The sequence below is a fragment of the Garra rufa genome, chromosome 16, assembly GCF_049309525.1.
Source record: "Garra rufa chromosome 16, GarRuf1.0, whole genome shotgun sequence".
NCBI lineage: Eukaryota > Metazoa > Chordata > Actinopteri > Cypriniformes > Cyprinidae > Garra > Garra rufa.
In genome coordinates, this window is record NC_133376.1 from 5,027,758 (window position 1) to 5,050,136 (window position 22,379).

Consider the following 22,379-nt stretch of genomic DNA (forward strand, 5'->3'; position numbering starts at 1 on the left):
TCCTGATTTTCAAATAGTTGTATCTTCCTAACATACATCAATGTAAAACTTATTTATTTAGCTTACAGATGATGTGTAAATTCCAATTAAATTTTTTTTGTGGTTTAAGGTCACATAATCACACACCTTTTGCAAATAGTGCAGCCCTACAAAAAAGCACACCAAACCTGGATTTTGGTGGATGTGTGTGTTTTATCGCTTTTTAAATCCAGGATTTGGAAAAGTATGGAAAAATTTAAGCAGAGTATGGAAAAGTATTTGTGTTTTCAAACTTTTGCCCCTATTTAGATTTTTTGTATAGTAGAAAATTAAAGGTTGTATCAGCGATTTCTAGCCTGAAACATAAAGTGTAAAATTCAGCTGATCTTTCTTCACGATCCGCTCGCTGCCTGCCCCATAAATTGTCTGTGAAAAAACCGCGTCTCTCTGGTCAGCCTAGGGTCCGAGATATGCCAAAAAAACAATCGGCACTACCAGCCTTTCCACAGATAAACAAACAGTGTTCCAACCAATCAGCGTCAGAGGTTTGGTGTTGTGGACTTTCGCTCCGCCTCCCTCACATCCCTGCACCAGTAGGAAAGTCCACAACACGAACCCCCTGACGCTGATTGGTTGGAACACTGTTTGTTTATCTGTGGAATAGTTGATAGCGCCGATTGTTTTTTTGGCATATCTCGGACCCTAGGCTGACCAGAGAGATGCGGTTTTTTCACAGACAATTTATGGGGCAGGCAGCGAGCGGATCGCAATGAAAGATCAGCTGAATTTTACACTTTATGTTTTAGGCTAGAAATCGCTGATACAACCTTTAAGAATTTACTGAAAATAAGTTTATTGCACAAGAAGTCAAAGTCAAAATATAACTGAATTGATTCAAGGTGCACTTTTTTTAATTATACAAAATGCAGGTTATAAGCATTTTGGGTTTCTTCTTCTTCTTATACAATATTCTTAGCAGTGTATTACATGGCCTCAAGGACCTTTGCAAAAATAAAAAATATACAGACTTTTGTGTGTGCACAAGAAACCATTAAACGTAGCATATAGGACAATGCACACTGAGCCACTTATTGTGCCATCAGCCCATTTCGCGGTGTGGTTTCTTGGCCTCCACAAAGTATGTGCTAAAAAGAGCTAAGACCTTGAAATATGGCATACTGCCCTAATGAAAGCCAAATTTTTAAAAAGATTACAGTACCCGTGTTTTTTTATGAACCCTTGAACTTGGCAAATTTTATGCCATTAGCCTGTGGTTTCAGTGCCACTACAGAGGATGTGTATTGGACATTAGGGCTATATTTTTTAGATACTACAATAGGAAAAGCCTAATTTTGAGCCAGTAGATCTCTATTAATTCATGTGCATCCATGCTCGTGTTTTATTCATATTAAGATGGCAGTAATGCACAAAGGAAAAAGGTTATATCAAACTAGAAACTGTAATGTGTAAGCATGCAGAAAATTTTGAAAAATGTGAAAAAGTTTCTTGAGGGCACAAAAAAGTTTCTTGTGTGCATGTAAAGACCTTTTTTATTATTTATTTATTTTAGGGGCTCTGTATGTTGTCACTTCGAGAAAAAAAAAACTGAAAAAATAACATTTACAGATAGCTGTTTTATATACCAAATATAAAGCTGAAAATAATGTTCTATGAACCGTTTATGTTAAATATTGTCTCAAAATCTTCTGAGAGGTTTGGAAATTTAAGTCTGGAAAAGTATGGAGTTTTGAAATGAAATCATGATATTTTGGCAAATATTATAATCATCAAATATTTTGATTTATTATTATTACAGTTGAGATCAAAAGTTTGCACCCCCTTTCAGAATCTGAACCATGTTAATTATTTTACCAAAATAAGAGGGATCATACAAAACGTATGTTATTGTTTATTTATTACAGACCTGAATAAGATATTTCACATAGTCCATCAGAGAAAATTATAGTTAAAAATGAAATGACCCTGTTGAAAAGTGTACATACACTTGATTCTTAATACTGTGTTGTAGGGGTGGAGCCGAACCCGAATACGGTATTCGGAAAGGCACAAATAGTGTGCATCCAGATAAATACATCTCAACTTTTCAGAATGCCACAAGCGCACGCAGGTCATGTGACAAGAACCAACCAATCAGCTTCACCCTTTCCCTTAATAACATTGAAAAAACAGCCAAGTTGGAGGAACAGCTTATCATATCTGTATAGGAATAACCATTTTAAAATAAATTTAATAGCAGAGCTACTGCAAGCGATTTTTAATGCTGGAAATCCATTTATGCTTTGCTGAAGCTTCCGAGTCTTCATTGAGAGATCAGGTCATGGTTGCTTAGCAACGGCAGACGCCACGGGAAAGAAGTTCATTCAGAAGAAGAACAGTTCTTTGAAGTATTATTTGTTTTTATTCTGTCTGTTCAGCATCCTCCAACAAGGACGGGTGATGGTGGGGTTCATAATGTTCACAATGGTATTTTATTAGTTGGTTTAACCATGGATGAGGTAATGGCTGTTATGTTATTTTCTTTTCAATGACGTTCCTTGTTACATGTTCAAAAACATCAAACAATATTGCATATCCATAATTATTATAATGGATATAATTAAAGAATACTTACACTATAACTTAAATTATAAGTGTAATGCACAAAAAAAAACTGGATTTTTACACCTATTTTGAATTTTACTCGAATGCAAATACAAATACTTTCCCCCCTCGACAAATACAAATACAGATACAAAAACCGGCTGCTTTGCACACCCCTACTGTGTTGTTACCTGAAAAATCCACAGCTGTGTTTTTTTTTGTTTAGTGATAGTTGTTCATGAACCCCATGTTTGTCCTGAACACTTAAACTGCCTGCTGTTCTTCAGAAAAATTCTTCAGATCCCACAAATTCTTTGTTTTTCCAGCATTTTTGTGTATTTGAACTAGTGTTGTCACGATACTGGAATTTCTAACTTCGATACGATACCTTGAAAAATATTGATTTTCGATACCACAGAGAAAAAAAACTGCCACAATATTAATTAAAAATTTCTGTTTAATTTAAAGATAAATATAGTCTAGAACATGACAATGATGTATATGCATATGTACACTGCTACAGCCCTGTTCAGCTTCTTAGCTTCATTTGAGTTTGAGCTTCAAACGTTATTTGCTGTTCAAATACAACTGGTAGTGTAGGTCGTAAACTTTTTCTTTTTCTTTTTAGACCACACAATTAACTAAACTAACTAATCTTAGAACTTAAGTTAATGGTAAAAGATATTTGTTAGTTAACATGAATAAACAATGAAAAATACTTTCAGAACATTTATTAATCTTAGTTAAAAATTAATTTAATCTATAATTTACTAATACATTAACCAATTAAAATCCAAAGTTATATCTGTTAATATTTTTTATTGGACCGTGCTAACATGATCCGTTGTATTTTTATTACCTACCGTTATCAAAGATTCAAATATTCTGTAACAAATGCATTGCTCATCGTTCATAAATGCTGGTTAATACATTAACATTATTTGACGAACAGATTTTAATGCCGGATTCATAATCAACGATACACGCAAGCAAACATGCGTGCATCACACACGAAAACAATGCTCAGTTGCTCACTGGATAGACATGAAGACAAATCACAGAATTTAAGTAATGTTTTATATATATATATATATATATATATATATATATATAAGTTAAATAAGTGCAGTTAATTTACATTTGACTGCAGTTAAAGTATTTACTCGTCTAATGGTGCGTTCACACCGGACGCGACTTGCGCGGAAAAAGCGCGCTATTCGCGCGTAGTTGAACGCTTGAACATTTGAGTTTATTCGCGCGGTAAAATTCGCGTCATTCGTGCGTGACATTTTCTTCACAACAGACGCGAATTCGCGTCATGGGAGGGGCTTCTGCCACTCGTCAGCGGGAAAGTAGTTGTAAAATAGGTGAATGAGCTCAATTTGCCAGCTTTAGCTTGCTTGTAGTCTCAATATGTATGTGTATGTAGGTCAAATTGAGTAAAGAGCGTTTTTTAAAACTAACCAGATTGTCCGACCTCTTCACTCACTTTCTTCCTAGCAAGATCCTTTTTATTCCTGTTTCTACAAAAGTCCAAAGATGTATCGTACAGCTCAGAGTAACCACAGACAGCAACGGTGATTTTGTCCTCCATTGTTGTTTCGGATTTCTGACTCCATCACTACTAGAGCAAGCTCCTGATTGGTTAACGCGGCGCGGATTTTCGCCAAAGTTCAGATTTTTGAACTCGCGCGAATGGCGCGGCAATCGCTTGAAACGCTCAATGCGCGCCGCGCCATTCGCGCTATTCGCGCGTTTCGCGCCGCAGGATGGCTATTCGCGTCTTTGCATTGACTTAACATGTAAATCACTCGCGCTTGCCGCTTCATTCGCGTCCGGTGTGAACGCACCTTTAGATTCCTCAATCTGTTTATATTAACGAACTACGGTAAAAAAAAAACAAAAAAAAAACGGGACAACACTCATATCAGCAACAATAATAGGTAGGGTTGTTCCGATTCCGATACTAGTATCGGAAATGCCTCCGATACCACAAAAAAATCTAGCATCGGAATCGGCGAGTACTTGAACCCACGTACCGATCCGATACCATTTTCTTAAGATATAAGTTATTCCCGCTAGCAAATCAGAAGCCAGTTCTTCTTCGCGGCTCAGAATGCAAACAGTGTTGCCACAAGCAACCACTGTTTAGAGCAGCGAAGAAGAAATACAAATGTGCTAGCAGTTTGTCCGCGGCATGTCTCATATGTAGGGCTTTATGATTTCTGCGATGCGGAAAACACGGACGGAATCGCGGAATCCAGTCAAAATGGAACTTACAGTTTAACGCGGAACGTCACGGAATTTGTCAAAGTTTGATGCATTAATCAAAGGTAGTTCATTACACTTAAATCAAATCATGACATGGACTAATATTAAGCCAAAAACCGACTGTTTAAATATGAATTAATGCGTGGTTCTGTGTTAATGAATTGTACAGGCGCGTGGTTTGTTTACTCCTGTACTGAAGCGCGCGGGACACTTGCGGTAATATTAAAGGGCTCCAGACTGTGACCAATTTTTCTGCCAGTGTTACTAATTTTCGTGAGCGGTCACACTGGCGCGACCACCACGTTGTTCAACTCATAAGCTCTGCCATTTCTGTCTCAGATGAGAAACATAAAATGGCACGCGAAACGAAAGTGAAACTAACACGACACGTTTGAGCTGCTCAGCGCTGACCGTTTATCAGCTTGGACTGCAACGCAAACAAACTTGCACAAACCCCGAACAGCTTTATTCGGGAGCCAACGTTGATTTTGCAACACTGTTACTGCTGCGAGATGCAGTGAGGAGCATTTGAAAATGCCGCACAATGAATAAGGTTGCTGCGAGATCTAGTGAGAATCTTTCAAATTCTGGCCAAAATTCTCTGTTATAAACAGGGCTGATGTACGTCAGAAAACCAGATTAGTAATACTAACTATATGAAAAAATATTACTGTCAAATGTATGTCATATAATAAAAATACTCTAGTTCACTGTATATATCACTGTATATTTGTTTTATTAAGGAATAAGTCTGAAGCACACAATAAAATAATTTATTAGTATTATCTACAGCTGTATATACAATTACACACCCAGGTATCGGATTAGTACTCGGTATCGGCCGATACCCCGAGCCCAGGTATCGGAATCGGTATCGGGAAGGAAAAAAGGGTATCGGAACATCTCTAATAATAGGCAATCTTATTTAATGATTCAGTAATGTTAAAATGAGCACAGTTCTTCTTTATATAGATCCGGGTGTCTGTCTTTCAGGTGCTTTGCGAAATTAGTGGTGTTAGCGCCTTTTGTGACCACTGCTCTGTAGCAACTCTTACATATTGGCTTGCTTGTGTACTTCGGCTTTCCATGTTTGTTTGTTTCATATCCGAAATATTTCCAGATAGCACTCCTGCTGTGCTCTTTATCAAACAAAGCCGGTCGCGGGGTGCCGCGCTCTCCTTTCTATTCGCTTCACTTGAATGAGACGAGACAGGCACCGCGGTCACGTGTGGTGTTTGTAAACTCGCCTTTGTGGAGAAGTGAAAGTGACAGCTCGGCTAGTATCGATACTTCGGGAAATTAGTATTGGTATCGTTCGGATATTTCAGTATCGATATTTATCGAAATATCGATATTTTTGGACAACCCTTTTTAGCCCTGTTACTAGGGTTTTTGTTTTCTGAGTCCGAGAGGTTTAGGAGTAGTGATTTAAACTTGAGTGTTAAACAAAAGGGTGTGATGACTCCTGCGCTTTATCTTCTGAAAATGGAAAAAGTCTAATGGTTTGTTTATTTGTCAGGGAGTGTGGAAGCCCAGGAAGATCCCCAACCCAGACTTCTTTGAGGACCTGCACCCGTTCCGTATGACTGCATTCAGCGCCGTCGGTCTGGAGCTCTGGTCCATGTCCTCTGATATCTTCTTTGACAACTTCTTCATCACCTCTGATCGTAATGTGGCCGAGCGTTGGGCGGCTGATGGCTGGGGTCTGAAGAAAGCAGCCGAGGGAGCCGCTGAGGTATGACACATCTATATTTATCCCGCTCTTCTCTACCTCTCCTCCGGTCAAGTGCTCATCAGTGAAATGAGAGCAGACAGATAACTAACAAAGGTACAGCCTCATCCAGTGCATTTTGGATGTAAAAAATCCACAATAACTTACTAGCTGCGATTTGATTGGCTTGCTTTGTTTCCTGGAGACAATGTTCACAGGTTTGTTGTTACACCAGGAAGTTTCTAGGCCGATGCATTAAACACTTATGAGGAAGAATTAGTAACTGGCTTTGCCAAGGTATGTGAGGTTTATGGCACAAGGTGTTTATGTATTGTTCACTTAAGCGTATATATTAGGTCAGCGAGTCACCTTAAATATAAAATAATTTGACCTTTTTATTACAAGGTTGTTAAAAGCCACCAAAAAATTATAGTGTGAATTAATAATTCATTATAATTTGAATAAATACGTTTGTTTGTTTTTGGAATAAGACATGATTAAGAGTTTAATAAGAGAGATTAATAATAACTAGATATAAAAGTTTGTCAAGACAAACTTTAAGTTGGCTTGAGAAAGCCGGATCAGAAAGTTTAAAAGGTTTTTAAGTTTTAATTAAGTTTGACGTTTTTTTTTAGTCTGAAATAGTTTTAAGTTTAAAGTAGTTTTAAAAGCTTGATTGATGGATGGATGGATAGAAAAGATAGCAACTGAGGTCAGATCAGTCTGAAAATCTAAGCTGAGTTTGTAGGAGAGTTAAAGCTGTAGGAGGAGGAGCAGTCAGAAATTTTAGTCTCAGAAGAAGAATAATATTAAGTTTAAATAGCATGTCAGTAGGTTGGCTTTCTCAAGCCAACTTAAGTCCTTTTGAAGACCTTTGAAGTTTCAGAACCACATGAATTCAACAAGAATACAAACTAAGAACTATTTTTTGTTCTTGACCTCTGTGTGACTTTATGCCAATAGTAAGAAGTCCATTCTCCTGAATAATTTTGTTGTCTGTGTTTATTGTTTTCCTGACTCATGTGTTGTAAATGATGCGGTGTGTGTAGTTGAGCGTGGCGATCCACTCGGCAGTGCTCTGAAAATCTGTTTCCACTTACTCTTACTTACTTAGAGACTTTCTCACATGACACAGCCAATGCAGTTCCACCAGCCACGTTCTTTCACAGGGCGTGGAGCCGTGCAGCGGCCTGCTGTCTCCTCATCAACCCACACACATTCACAATACACATGAACACACGGATCAGTTTCAGTATGCATCACTCTTAAAAACACACACAGCGAGACTACAGCTGTACCTCGTACATCGTACCTCTGAGCCCTTCATGCAGCCCACGTTTGACCTCTGAATCTCTACACTAAGGGGGGAGTAGCATGCAGTAAATATCTGCCCAGGACTCAGTATGAGCCACTACTGTGACCTAATCCCTGGGTTCATGCATGATGAATTTCTGGATGTCTGGAGCTTTAAGTGACCTTTTCACTAAAATGCCCTTTAGAATTCCATTTTATCCATTTAATTTTTTTCTGAATTCTGTTTTATTTATTGAAAAAAAAAAGGAGTGATAAAACATTAGCAATTTAATCTTTACATATTATTACAGTTGAGGTCAAAAGTTTACACCCCCTTTCAGAATCTACAAAATAAGAGAGATCATACAAAATGCATGTTATTGTTTGTTTATTACAGACCTGAATAAGGTATTTCACATAAAAGATGTTTACATATAGTCCACAAAAGAAAATTATAGTTGAATTTATAAAGTGACCCCTTTTTTAAAAAGTTGACATACATTTGATTCTTCATACTGTGTTGTTACCTGAATGATCCACAGCTGTTTTTTTGTTCAGTGATAGTTGTTCATGAGTCTGCTGCTCTTTAGAAAAATCATTCAGGTCCCACAAATTCTTTGTTTTTCCAGCATTTTTCTGTATTTGAACTCTTTCCAACATTGACTGAGATCCATCTTTTCACACTTGGAACAACTGAGAGGCTCATTCAACTATTACAAAAGGTTCAAACATTCACTGATGCTTCAGAAGGAAAAACCATGCATTAAGAGTCGGAGGGTGAAAACTTTTGAACAGAATGGAGATGGATCTCAAAATCACACAGTCATTGTTGGAAAGGGTTCAAATACACAAAAATGCTGGAAGACCAAAGAATCTGTGGGACCTGAATGATTTTTCTGAAGAACAGCAGATAGTTTAACTGTTCAGGACAAAAAAGGGGCTCATGAACAACTATCACTAAACAAAAAACACAGGTGTGCATCATTCAGGTAACAACACAGTATGAAGAATCATAGGCAAAGTAAACTTTAACGGTCATTTTTATAAATTCAACTATTATTTTCTCTTGTGGCCTGTATGTAAACATCTTGTAATGTGAAATATCTTATTCAGGTCAGCACTAAATAAACAGTAACATCCATTTTGTATGATCCCTCTTTTTTCGTTAAATAATTAACATTTTGCAGATTCTGAAAGGGGGATGTACATTTTGGCTGGACCAAAATGGTTTGATTAGTTGCACAACCCAAAAAAATGCCAAATTCTGTGTTATTACTGGATTACTGGGTTCTGCATTTTTAATACTGGATACTAAGTGATGTTTCGTGTGTATATAGCAGGTTTGGTTTAAACGCTTGATGCTTTGTTAATGCAAACCTCGTTTCAGAACAGTAGGAGTAGTTCACTTTCAGAACAAAAATTTACCGATAATGTTTTCACCCCCTTGTCATCCAAGATGTTCATGTCTTTCTTCAGTCGTAAAGAATTGGTTTTTGAGGAAAACATTTCAGGATTTCTCTCCATTTAATGGACTTCTATGGTGCCCCTGAGTTTGAACTTCCAAAATGCAGTTTAAATGCAGCTTCAAAGGGCTCTAAATGACCCCAGCCGAGGAAAGAATGGTCTTCAAAAGGGTCTAGCAAAACGATAGTTTATTTTCTAAAAAAAAAAATTACAATTTCTATACTTTTTAACCTCAAATGCTCATCTTGACTAGCTCTGTGTGTACACTGTGTAGAGATTAAAAAGTGTATAAATTGTAAATGTTTTTAGAAAACAAACTATCGTTTCGCTAGACTCTGCTTCCTCAGCTGTGATCGTTTAGAGCCCTTTGAAGCTGCATTTAGGAAGTTCAAACTCGGGGGCACCATTATCCATTATATGGAGAGAAATCCTGAAATGTTTCCCTCAAAAAACATCATTTCTTTACAACTGAAGAAAGAAAGACATGAACATCTTGGATGACAAGGGGGTGAGTACATTATCAGTAAATTTTAGTTCTGAAAGTGAACTCCTCTAAGATTATCTAGCCAAATTTTTCTGCTGTCTTCAGCAAAGCCGTGAGCAGGGCGTGGTGGTCAGTCAGTGAGCAGCGCAGGTCTTTTTCAGAAGTAAATTCTGTGGCAGGTTGTGGATCCCAAGGGAATGTCTCTGGCTGTGTCGATATGCTGGGAGGCACCGCTGAGCGGCGGGTACTCTGGGATTAGCTGTTTTTTGGCTGGCTTTCATGAGAATTCCTACTGTGCAAATGCCTTTTGCCCCAAAGGTGGATTCCAGGCATGCCTTGCATGTTAAACTCGAGGGCCAGCTCTGTCCCTGGCTAAAGGACCTAACAGAAGCCTGTGGGTTTTTGTGTGAGTGGATTGATTGCTTTGATTGTGTTTGGTTTAATCAGCCATGATGACTTTGTCACAGCAACATAAAAGTCAGGACAGAAGCCTGTGCCTCAGTGTGACTGTCTGAACTTTTTACCACATGTTCAAAGGAGGCACACTTGGTTTGGAGGTTTTGCAATGGTTAACTTAAAGGGATAGTTCACCCAATGATAGTCATCATTTACTCACCCTCATCTCGTTCCAAACCCATAAGTGTTATTTCGTATTCAAATCACAAAAGATTTAATCTGGCCTATTGCCGTGTAATTGCATCATTTGTGTTTTGAAGATAAATGAAAGTCAGTTTTGAGCTATGCCGAGCTATATCTGGTTGGCTACTGACATATTTACTGATGCACCGAAATTAAAATTCTTGGCTGAAGCCAAACAAAATTAAACACTGGGCTGAAGATCGATTAGTGAACACATGTTTTTTTGTTTGTTTGTTTGTTTTTCCCCACATGTATTTTGGCTTTTTTTTCACCATTGCATAAATTAATAGCCAAAACTGCTTTTTTTTAACAATCTAGTAGACATTTATAGCCTACCAACAGAGTACAATTTAACTTAAAATGGATAAGTTAGTAAAATAATATTCTTTAGTCATTTTTAAGACCCCCTTCTTGAATCAGGCATGTATTTTTAATGTACAAATAAATGCAGCCTTGCTGAGCAAAGGAGAATGTTATAATGTATGTATTAATAGAGCTTATGAAATGATTATCATTATTTTTGTCTTTTTTTATGTTACAGAACAACAGTAAAATTGCAATACTGACATTTATGAATGTTGACTTTTATTTTGGCGGAAACCCACAAGAAGACCTCAGTACTACTTTTTGCTGACAGCAGCAGATTTATGAATTATTGTCCTCGTGCTTTGGACTTTGAACCCTGGCTAAGGAGCTTGTGCAGCGCTGTCAGAATAAATACAGTTTGTGCGTGTATTAGACAACATAACGGTCTGTAGTTTATTTACTAATGGTTTAAGGCCATTTGGTGATTTCAGTCATCATACAGTAACCAGCAACAACCAGCCCTTTCTCTTCTCATGGAAGACATGCGATGCGACACTAAACAGTCTCTCGCTGTCGGTGCTTGTAATGATTTTTCATCTTTCCCGGACAGTTTTAAATGCTTCCACACTGCCCACATGTTTGCTGCATTAGTGCATGCCTTTATTTATTCGAGTCACGTCCTTGTACGGTATAATTTATTTGGTCTTTTCGCTTATTCTGCCAATAATTTCGGTTGCCGAACATCCCTAGAGAACTGAATGTAAAATTAGTGTTATCTAGTATCAATTTCAAAAACTATGATTCCCATTGTGCACAGACTTGGTGCACTGTTAGTATTTACTTCATTCATTTGATGTATTTTTTTGGTTATTATTTTACAATAGATTTTACTATATGATTATAGTTATTGTAGATTGGCTGTATGAGACACTTGTACAGGCGTGTTATAAAAATAGTGTGTGTGTGTGTGTGTTCACAGCCCGGTCTGGTGAATCAGATGATAACAGCTGCTGAAGAGAGACCCTGGCTCTGGATCGTCTACGTCCTGACTGTGGCTCTGCCTCTGGTGCTCATCATTGTCTTCTGCTGCACTGGAAAGGTAAATGTGTGTCATTTAAAGTAGCCTGACCTTAATGTGTGAATCTGTGAATCTGTAGAATAAATGTTGTCTTGTGCCTTGCAGAAGAGCTCAGCACCCGCATCTGCTGCCGAGTACAAGAAGACAGATGAACCACAGCCAGATGTGAAGGAGGAAGCTGAGGATGAGGAAGATAAGGAAGAAGAGTCAGGTCTGATAAATAAACCTGTTTTTTCCTCCTTTCTTTCTTTAGTTCTTGGCTTTTGAACTTATGAAGGTTGCTTTTTTTTTAATTCTGTGGTGTTCTTTCTTCAGAAGCAAAGAAGAGTGAAGAAGAAGAGGACTCGACAGGAGAAGCAGAGGAAGCTGCAGGGAACGACAACAAAGATGACAGTACATCTAATGAGGTAGAGCATCTTATGCTACTAGAAACCCATTGGAAATGTTACATTTTGAGACCGTATAAGCAAATGTTATGTTTAGATTCCAAAACAACAGGATTTTCAAAACCATTTTAAAAACCTTGATGTGGATTTGGAAGATCTGGGCCCGTATTCACAAAACATCTTAAGGCTAAAAGTAGCTCATAACTTGCCGATTTAGGGGAAAAAAAATTGAAATAATGGGTGTGTCAATCCTAAATTTTTGCTCTAAGAGTATTTCACAAAGCATTTTAGCGCTAAAACTAGCTCCTAAATCTGTGAAACATTCGGGGTTAGTGGAGAGGACTCCTAAGTTGCAAAAAGACCCAATCACAAACTAGGCCTATCCTCTCTGCTGAAAAAAAAAAAACAATCATCACAGAAATTCTAATTGTTTCCAGTACAAATACTATTACAAATATTACAAACCATCAACTTTTAATCATTGAAATCATTAATAAATGGTTTCCTGTACTGTTTTTTGGGGACATGTCCCATTAGGATTCAGTGGTTTTAACAAGCCACCAATAGAAGGTGACCATTCATCAGTAGAGATTAACAGGCACCATTACAGTTACCATTAAAACCAATACAATTACTATTTTAACCAGTAAAACCTTTTTGGTAATGATTTCCATTTTTTTTTCTTTTTTAAGCATGGCTAAAATGGCTGATGCCAGAAATCTGCCTCGGAACGTAAACATTTTAGGAACATGTTGCATTTATTGGCACACATATGTTTTCCCACGCATCTCTTTCGGTTTTGGAAGTTATCCATACTCCAAATTTTTCTTTGATTATATCCTTGTTTTCATTAACAGGTTGAGTAAGAAGCTGTTGAGTCCAGTTTGGTTTTCTTTTTTGCGTTTGCGTGTCTTACTATCAGCCATGATTATTCTAGTCAGGCAGTCAAAATGTTGTTTATATGCATATCTGCTAATTGTTTAGGAAAAGCACACAACATATTTAATTTTTTAATTCTTTAACTTTAATTAGTGACACTAATTGACACTAATTTTATTTTTAAACCTTTATTTGAATGTGGCAACATAATATGGCCTTCTACAATATTTTATGAATAAATCTCTGACAGAGACCCCTCCCCTATCAGCCAATCACTGTGTGCATAGTTAATAAGCATGCTGACATCATCCATAGCAACGAGGTCAACCCCGCCCCTTACTCTTAGCTTAAGACTTCTCTCTATTTCTTAGTAAAAGTTTGTCTCAGTTGCTTTGTGAATAGGTTTTTATAGAAAACTCTTAGCTAAAAACTTTTACTGTTATTTAGGAGAACTCTTAGTGGTAAGATAAAATGTTTTGTGAATACAGGCCCTGGTTTATTTAAGCAAATCAATTTGTCGTCATCATATAAGTCTGCAGCAGCATTTTAAATGTTTTAGTAAATTAGGGTGATTTTAGGTGTGTTTAATGCCATTTCATTTTTTCGCAGATTGATGTCTGAATTAGTGTTAATTTCGTCATCGAAAACTATGATGAAAAATGTTCGTTGATGAGGAAAAACGCATCTCACTACAAATCTAGTGAAAAGCTGTAATTCTCTGGCGCGAAAACAAAATAAAGCATAACTGCTGGCCTTTGCTTTCTCAAACGTACGCTAAACTCACAGCACATGCAGTAAACAAGTTCACTGTGAACGGAGCCATTTTAAAGGGCGCGGAAAACATTGGATCATGAGTTGATCGCATGAACGAAGTGCACGCTTTGGTTTGAAACGCCTTCTTGAGGAGCCATATTGCGTTTTGGTTTTAGTTCGTTTGACAGATACTGTGCCAAAGCATAATGACCCAGAACGACTTTAAAGACCTTCTATGTTATAATGTTTAAAAAATCTAAGTTTTTTCCCCGGAAGACCTATAGCGTTTCATATCATCATGTGACCACGATAATATTGAGACCGTTTTGCTGTCACGATACCATTATATTGATAATATCATTACCTTCCTAATTAAATAGGATATTTTATATTTGTTGAACATTTGACTAACCATGTCAAAAGTGCATTTCCGAGTTTATAGGATTGTAAATCATCATCTGCACAAATTTGATCACTGAGGTGGCATTAGGGGTGTGCGATATGACGATTTATAATCGTGAACTATTAAAATGTCTCCACCATCTGCTTTAAAAAAAAAAAAAATATTGTAGTATCGTCCTACAGCGTGTCTCCGTCTTAATGTAGGCCACTGTACAACATGACATATATTCACTCACTGGACAAAAGTACATTATTTGCATGTGATTTAAAGTTTTCATCCTTGCCAGTTAAATAACGTAATTTCGTTTATTTAGGCTAAAAGCCTGTCAAACAGCGCCTGATTACTGGACTAAGCAGTCTTTGGCATCTGATTCGCTAATACTGTCAAAAACACGCACAGATTACATATAAACACAGTTGGTTATGTCTAAAGTGAAAGTAAACCGTTGAGAAAAACTGATGTATATTAGATGCGTGCAGCTCTTAAAGTGACTAAACATGATGCCGATTGTCATTTAAAAGGACGTTAAAAAGTTCACCCCAAAAATGTAGTCACTCACATGTTGTCTCAAACCTTGTCTTTCTTGTGCTGAACACAAACGAAGATATTTTGAAGAATGTGGATGACACAGTAGTAGCTGCTCCCCACTGACTTTGATAGTGGGAAAAAATAAATAAAATACTATGGAAGTAACTGGGGACCAGCAACCATTTGGTTACCCACATCCTTCAAAATAAGTTTCCTTTCAACGTGTTTTATGTTAAAAAGAGTAAATGATGACAGAATTGTCATTTTTGGGTGGTAGGCTAATGAAACAAAACCCAAAGAGAAATCACTCGCTGCTCTTGACTGCAGAACTACAGTCGCTTCATTAAGAGTCAATGTATCATTTACGTAAATAGTGTATATAGCATTTTATTTTTATATTTGTTAATTCAGTTTCTTGAATGCTACTGCTAAATACACCGACTGCACCTGAAAATGAAAGCGCTGTTTGTTTAATTTGTATATTATGTGTATTTGTAACATGTAGCCTATCTTTGTTCTTACTTTTTAATAACAAAGATAAAATAATGACAAAGATTTTTCGTCTTCGCCCACTTTGGCCTAAACATCTGCCATTCTTTTAATTTTCTATTTTGTTACCTTCTAAGGCTTTGCTTTTAAAACAGGGAAATTAGTTTGGCTGTGCTGCTCAGACAACTTGCAAAATGGTAAAACCAACATGACAAAGAATCGTGATAAAATCGTGATATTTCCAAAAAAAACAATTGTGATATTTTTGCCATGTCGCCCACCCCTAGGTGGCATGCAAATCTATTTTTTATAGACTAACCCCATTCAAAATAATAACGAATTATGGTCCTGGTAAGGCTTTAGAGTTGATTGATTGAGAAATGCATTGCAAACTGCATTTCGACCAAAAACTTTAAAAGCATTTGTTCACTACTACTTCTGTTGACGGTTGTTTTCTCACATTGTGTCTTGTGTAGAAATCAGAGGACGACATTCTGAGAAGGTCTCCCAGAAGCAGGAAAGCGAGAAAGGACTGATGGACTTCCTAAATCTGTTGAAAGTGCGAAATTTCCTCTCCTCATGCATATCCCAACATCCCTCTCCTCCTGCTCCATCTTTCCTCCCCTCCTTCCCCGTTCTTCTTCTCCATCCTTGCCGCCGTGATGTGGGTCAGAGCGAAACTGTGCGGTCCGCCACTCGACCAGCAGCCAAACGAACACCTCCTCAAGTGGCCTTGAGGATGTTGATGGTTCCACGGTGATGATAGCATAGAAACTTTCTCCGTAACTAAAAAGGAAACGCAATCTTTGTTACCATTCCTGAACTGTGCATCCGACGATTGCGTAAAGATCCCGTTCCTACTCTCAGCTGTCACACACACACACACACACACACACACACACTTCCAGACAGTGTTCCTCAACCCTAACACACTATGGCACACTTGGTATTGTAAGGTTTACAGGCCAACAGCTTTATTCCTTTGTTGTAGAATTACTCAAGAAGCCATAGGCAATAGGAGACTGATTGGATATATTCATTATAAACTGTCAAATTTGCCACTTCCATCTAGGTTTTAACATATAAATGAGATGTTTTCATTATTTTCTATTCCATGAGGTTCATCGTTTTGTCATGGCGTAGACTGGGCGTCCAGTAAAAGGCCAAACCATGACCGTAATGCAGCCAGATGTGGTGCACATGCTCAGTAAGGTATCCAGGGAGAATGCCAGGTAGATGCGTAGGTTCTAGTGTACTGCCTTACTTGTAGGACACAAGATTTGCTAATATTTTTTCTGTGAATGTACTGTGAGTTTTGTCTCTTTTTTTCTTCTTCTTCTTCTTCATTTGTTTTTGCTATTCAAATGGACTTTTTTACTAAATCATGAATTGCTGTACAAATGTGTTTTCTGGTCTTGAACTGATGTCGATTCTAACCTGTTCAGCCCAATAACAGGACGACTGAGAGTTTTACTTTCTTGCCCTCATTTATTTGTCTGATCGTGAACCGTTTGATCTTCTCTCACTGTGATGTCATATCCTGTACAGCCAATATTAGCAGCAGTAGCAGCTTCCCATTTCATCGAACCAACTATGTTCGCATGTTCGATTTTTCCATATTACAGAAACAAGAATGCGACATGGATTTTTTAGTAAAGTCAATTCAATGAGATTCATCTTTGAAAACTGTTTTCTAGTAAGTGTCACTCAGAAAAGACGAGAAAACATGGAGAAAATAATCAATGTCCTGGGTGTAAAGTGAGCTGTTTTAGTCATTTCCTCAACCATTTCACATTGACTCCGCCCCTAAATACTTGACCCCAAAGAAATGAAAAAAAAGGCACTATTGGGGGCTTACCCTGATCTAAAGTAAACTAGCGTATGTAGTTCTGCTAGTGTTCTTGAAGTTACTTCTTTATACTCTGAATATGGCAAACCAGCCTCATCTGTTGCTAAACCATCTGTCGCAGTTTGGTGGGATGCCATAACGTGAGCTCTACCCCAAGACTAATGAAGAGTTGGCACTTTCAAAGGTAACTGAGAAAATAAAACCTCACATCTAGACCAATATCTGCTGCTCTGCTCTTAATATCTCATTTTGGCTTTCTCTGATGGGCTTGATCTCCAACTGTAAATGTCCTGTCTGTACACCTGTGTTTTTGGGCTGGTTTTTGTCTTCTCTCTTTTATTTGTCTTTTGGATTACCATTATTTCACAAATGTAGGTAATTAATAGTGTGGATGGATAGAAGGATGGAAAAGCAATGGATTTAAGTGATTTACTGGCATCGATGAAGTTGTGAAATTGAGATCGTGATTCTGGTCTTACTGGGACGGTTTGGGAAAAAATCCATCATGTTACTCACAAACTAAAATAAAGTAATGATTTGATGAACGAGAGATGTGTGTTACTGTGTGATTTGTAACGTTTAGTGGTTTTTAACAGGCTTTCTTTATTCCGAGACATTTTTGGATTAATCTGGTCAACATTTCTGTTTTTACTCAAAAGAAATAATGCTTGTTTTATCATCAAGAGTTTTGCATTACAATATTTTTTTATGACAATTGATTATATTACATTTCTCTTCAAAATTTACAGCGGCATACGAAAGTTTGAGAACCCCTTGCATCGGTGAAAATGTGAATCATTTTAACAGAATAAGACAGGTTATACAAAATGCATTTTTTTTAGTGCATATGGTTCACAAGGCAAAAAAATAGACAAAATTATTAAAATAACTTTCTTCAAAAGTTTGGGAAGCCTTTGCAGAATCTGTGAAAACGTTAAGAATTTTAACAAAATAAGACAGGTTATACAAAATGCATGTTATTTTTTTTTTATTTAGTACTGTCCTGAGTAAGATATTTTACATTATAGATGTTTAGATATAGTCCACAAGACAAAAAATAGCTGAAATGGTTAAAATAACCCTCTTCAAAAGTTTGGAAACCCTTGGTTCTTAATACTGTGTGGTTACCTGGATGATCTACCACTGTTTTTTGGTTTTATGATGGTTGTTCATGAGTCTTCTTTGTTCTGAACAGTTAAACTGAGCACTGTTCTTCAGAAAAATCCTCCAAATCCTGCAGATTATTCAGTTTTCCAGCATCTTGTGCATATTTGAACCCTTTCCAGCAGTGACTGTATGATTTTGAGATCCATCTTTTCACACCGAGGACAACTGAGGGACTCATATGCAACTATTACAGAAGGTTCAAACGCTCACTGATGCTCTGGAAGAAAACATGATGCATTAACAGCCGGGGTGAAAACTTTTGAACAGGATTAAGATGGCCAAACTTTTAAATATATATATTTTTATTCATTTAGTACTGCCCTTCGGAAGCAACAGAAGATACTTGCATATTTCCCAAAAGATAAATTAAGTCAAATTTACCTTGATCTTCAAATTCGAAAGTTGCATCATGTTTTATTCTGGAGCATCAGTGAATGTTTGACCTTTTTTAATAGTTGTGTTTGAGTCCCTCAGTTGTTCTCAGTGTGAAAAGATGGATCTCGAAATCATACAGTCACTGCTGGAAAGGGTTCAAATACACAAAAGATGCTTGAAAACTGAAGAATCTGCAGGACCTGGAGAATTTTGCTCAGTGCTCAGTTTAACTGTTCAGAACAAACAAGAGACTCTTGAACAACCATCACAAAAAAAAAAAAAAAAAGTCATCCAGGTAACCACACACAGTATTAAGAACCAAGGGTTCCTAAACTTTTAAAAGAGGGTTATTTTAATAATTTCAGCTATTTTTTGTCTTGTGGACTATATGTAACCATCTTTTATGTAAAATATTATACTTGGGACAGTTCTAAATAAAAAATAACATGCATTTTGTATGATCTCTCTTATTTTGATCAAAATATTCACATTTTCACAGATTCTGCAAGGGGTTCCCAAACTTTTGTACACCAGTGTATATTTCAGTAATGCAAACAAATTAATAAATAGTGTGAATATTTGCATGTTAGCATAGTATTTGTTTTGTTTATTCTTCGGAAAATGTAAATTACAAATAAAAAGTAGTATTTTTGGCGGGGGAATGTGCTTAACTGTCATTAAGCGTAAATGCAAATAATATGAATGGTCCTAAAAATAAATTGTGTTCTCTTTATACCGAATGTAATATTTGATTTTGATTTTGAGGTGACATATTACCAGGAATATTTATGTGAAATTCAACCTTTATGAGTTATTACAAGAGATCAACTGTATTTTTCAGTGAAGTAGGAAAGTGACTTCAGCTTTATATATGAAAAATGGATCTGAAATTGTCTTTTGATTTAGATAATGACATGCTGTGATGAATCAAAAGTAATATAGAAATGAGATGTTCTAATAATAACTTTTTTTGTATTGCTCCACTGCACCTGCTCACCAAAAGTCCCAAAAGTCTTGACAGATGTGCTTCCCCAATCAGACATGCATGAACTAAAACTGAAGGTGAAATGTCAGACTGGTTTATATGTTTGCATACTTACTAAGTTAGCTTGAGAAAGTCAGTTTACTGAAATGCTATTTAAACTCATAGTTCTTCTTCTTCTGAGACTAAAATCATCAACTCTAACTCGTCCTAGAGCTTTAACTCTACAAACTCAGGCCAGATCTTCAGACTGGTCTGACTCCAGTTGCTGTGTCTTTTCTAACTGATCGGACTCACGGTTTTCCTAAAAATGACGATTAAAACTGGGAAAAATCCCATAGACTTACATTGAGGGAATGTTCAAATGATCAACACTATTCAAACTCACACTGACAAAACTCTAAACCTTAAAATCTAACTTGCTAATCACGCTAGAAACATCCTAACAACATGCTAATCACGCTAGAAACATCCTAACAACATGCTAAACACGCTAGAAACATGGTAGCAACTTACCAATTATGCTAGAAACTTGCTAATAACTTGCTAATGACGCTAGAATCATGTTAACAACATGCTAATCATACTAGAAACATGTTAGCAAATTGGTAATCATGCTAGAATAATGCTAACAATATGCTAGTAACTTGCTAATCATGCTAACACCATGCTAGTAACTTGCTAATCATGCTAACACCATGCTAGTAACTTGCTAATCATGCTAACACGCTAGGAACATGCTAATAATGCTAGAAACATGACAACATGCTAATCATATTAGAAACATGGTAGCAACTTACAAATCACACTAGAAACTTGCCAAAACAACGACTTGCCAATCATGCTAGAATCATGCTAGTTACATGCTAATCATGCTAGACACATGCTAGCAACTTGCTTATCATGCTAGAAACATGTTAACAACATGTTAATCATGCTAGAAACATGCTAGCGACTTGCTAATCATGCTAGACACATGGTAGCAACTTGTTAATCATGCTAGAAACATGCCTGCAACTTGCTAATTATTCTAGAATCATGCTAGCAACATGTTAATCATGCTAGACACATGCTAGCCACTTGCTTATCATGCTAAAGACATGCTAACAACATGTTAATAATGCTAGAAACATTCTAGCAACATACTAATCATGCTAGAAACATGCTAGAATCATGCTAGCAACATGCTAGCGACTTGCTAATCATGCTAGACACATGGTAGCAACTTGTTAATCATGCTAGAAACATGCCTGCAACTTGCTAATTATTCTAGAATCATGCTAGCAACATGTTAATCATGCTAGACACATGCTAGCCACTTGCTTATCATGCTAAAGACATGCTAACAACATGTTAATAATGCTAGAAACATTCTAGCAACATGCTAATCATGCTAGAAACATGCTAGAATCATGCTAGCAACATGCTAGCGACTTGCTAATCATGCTAGACACATGGTAGCAACTTGTTAATCATGCTAGACCCATGCTTGCCACTTGCTTATCATGCTAGAAACATGCTAATAACATGTTAATAATGCTAGACACATGCTAGCCACTTGCTTATCATGCTAGAAACATGCTAACAACATGTTAATAATGCTAGACACATGCTAGCCACTTGCTTACCATGCTAGAAACATGCTAACAACATGTTAATAATGCTAGACACATGCTAGCCACTTGCTTATCATGCTAGAAACATGCTAGCAACATGTTAATCATGCTAGAATAATGCTAACAACATACTTATCATACTAGAAACATGCTAGTAACTTGGTAATCATGCTAGAATAATGATAACATGTTAATGCTAGAAACATGTTAACAACATGCTAATCATGCTACAAACATACTAACGACTTGCTAATCATACTAGCAACATGTTAATCATGCTAGACGTGCTAGCAACTTGCTTATCATGCTAGAAACATGCTAACAACATTTCAATAATGCTTGAAACATGCTAGCAAAAAGCTAATAACTTGCTAATGGCGCTAGAATCATGTTAACAACATGTTAGCAACTTGCTAATCATGTTAAAAACATGACAACATGCTAATCATGTTAGAAACATGGTAATAACTTACAAATCATGCTAGAAACATGCTAGCAAACTTGCTAATCATGCTAGAAACATGCTAGCAACATGCTAATAATGCTAGAAACATGACAACATGCTAATCATGTTTGAAACATGCTAGCAACATGCTAATCATGCTAGAATAATGCTAACAAAATGCTAACCATGTTAGAAACATGCTAACGACTTGCCAATAATGCTAGAATCATGCTAGCAACATGCTAATCATGCTAGACACATGCTAGCAACTTGCTTATCATGTTAGAAACATACTAACAACATGTTAATAATGTTAAAAACATGCTAACAACATGCTAATCATGTTAGAAACATGCTAGCAACATGCTAATCATGTTAGAAACGTGCTAGCTACTTGGTATTCATGTTAGAATCATGTTAACAACATGCTAGTAACATGTTTATCATGCTAAAAACATGCTAGTAACTTGGTAATCATGCTAACAACATGCTAGCAACTTGCTAATCATGTTAACAACATGCTAGTAATTTGCTAATCATGCCAACAACATGCTAGTAACTTGCTAATCATGCCAACAACATGCTAGTAACTTGCTAATCATGCCAACAACATGCTAGTAACTTGCTAATCATGCCAACAACATGCTAGTAACTTGCTAATCATGCTAACAACATGCTTGT

General features: G+C 36.8%; 1 protein-coding gene across 2 annotated transcripts in view; it reads left to right on the forward strand.

The window, feature by feature from the left end:
• canx (calnexin) overlaps positions 1-15,948 on the forward strand; it is a 43,867-nt gene extending 27,919 nt beyond the window's left edge. Inside the window, exons 11-15 of one of the 2 annotated variants that reach the window (XM_073820296.1) lie at positions 6,371-6,586; positions 11,728-11,847; positions 11,932-12,037; positions 12,142-12,233; positions 15,741-15,948. In XM_073820296.1, the coding sequence (XP_073676397.1) occupies positions 6,371-6,586; positions 11,728-11,847; positions 11,932-12,037; positions 12,142-12,233; positions 15,741-15,800 (594 nt within the window). In that variant the 3' untranslated portion in view covers positions 15,801-15,948. The remainder of the gene's footprint in view (positions 1-6,370; positions 6,587-11,727; positions 11,848-11,931; positions 12,038-12,141; positions 12,234-15,740) is intronic. The other variant, XM_073820297.1, reaches the window with a different exon arrangement.
• Positions 15,949-22,379: the final 6,431 nt, after the last annotated feature.